The sequence below is a fragment of the Salvelinus sp. IW2-2015 genome, linkage group LG2 (genome assembly GCF_002910315.2).
Source record: "Salvelinus sp. IW2-2015 linkage group LG2, ASM291031v2, whole genome shotgun sequence".
Taxonomy (NCBI): Eukaryota; Metazoa; Chordata; class Actinopteri; order Salmoniformes; family Salmonidae; genus Salvelinus; species Salvelinus sp. IW2-2015.
In genome coordinates, this window is record NC_036839.1 from 36,250,971 (window position 1) to 36,252,217 (window position 1,247).

Here is a 1,247-nt window from a genome sequence, read left to right on the forward strand (position 1 = left end):
CGACATGATTAACAATTGTCCTCTCTTGTGTTAAATAGTCTATAGGAGTAAGACCTCGATATCTAACAAGTCAGATTATATCATATGGAAGAGATGTTCCCTATTGGCATCGTCCGGGTAGAGTGGGGACTCGGATGACACACACACACCACACACCACACACACACCACACACACACAGACACACACAGACGCACACACACACACCACACAATGTATTTGTGGCATAACAGATGATGCAGCCATACATTTGAGTGGAGTCTGTGGATGATATGATGGGAATAATTAAGTTAATCTGGATTTGTAGATGGAAAGTAATTATCTTATTGTTGTTGCTCTCAAGGAAAATCCATCTTATTATGTTTGGTTGGAACCAGGATCAAATATCAACAGAAGGTGTGTTTGTCCATCATGAGATTTAAATGAGAGAGGGAGGAGAGATGGAGATAGGGAATAGAAATATACAGAAAGTGGGATGAAAGGAGAGGAAAATAGTGATTTAGAGCAATAGAGAGAGAGAAAGACTTGTGGAAATGGGGAGAAAAAGGTGGGGAGAAAAAAGTAATGTTCATTTATTTCTCATGTCAATCTGATTTCCCATGTAGGGTTGTGGAGAAGAGCGGGAGAAACCAAGAKGGCTCTGTCAATGGGGGGAGCTGGAATATCCGCCACTTCCGCTCCAGCTCAGTGCCCATCCCCCTGGCTGTAGAGAACTTGGTACATTCCAGCCATGGCCCATCCATCAGACCGGCCCTTCAACAGGCGGCCCATACCACTGAGGATGGGGGAGGCCTGGCATCACCACGGAAACAGCCTCCCCCTAAACCCAAGCGGGACCCCAGCACTCGTCTGAGTGCGTCCTACGAGGCAGTCAGCGCCGGACTGACTCTGGGACCCCCGAGAGAGAGCCCCACTCCCGAGGGCTACGGGTCCCCTGCAGGGAGCCCCCCCAAAACACAGTTGTCCCCTACGGATGGTACAATATAACACCCCAATTAAGACATACCATTCAACTATCATTACCTTAGCCTCTATGTACCCCAAAACACAGCTCCCCTGCAGGGAGCCCCCCCAAAACACAGTTGTCCCCTACGGATGGTACAATATAACACCCCAATTAAGACATACTATTCAACTATCATTACCTTAGCCTCTATGTACCCCAAAACACAGCTGTCACCTACGGATGGTACATATACACACCACAACACACCAACTATCATTACCTTAGCCACTATGTACCCCAAA

At 47.4% G+C, this 1,247-nt stretch overlaps 1 protein-coding gene across 1 annotated transcript in view; it reads left to right on the top strand.

Annotated features, from left to right (window-relative positions):
• LOC111971641 (unconventional myosin-XVI-like) overlaps window positions 1-1,247 on the top strand; it is a 26,491-nt gene that overhangs the window by 19,281 nt on the left and 5,963 nt on the right. Inside the window, exon 2 of the mRNA XM_070446335.1 lies at window positions 605-975. Within this exon, the coding sequence (XP_070302436.1) occupies window positions 605-975 (371 nt within the window). The remainder of the gene's footprint in view (window positions 1-604; window positions 976-1,247) is intronic.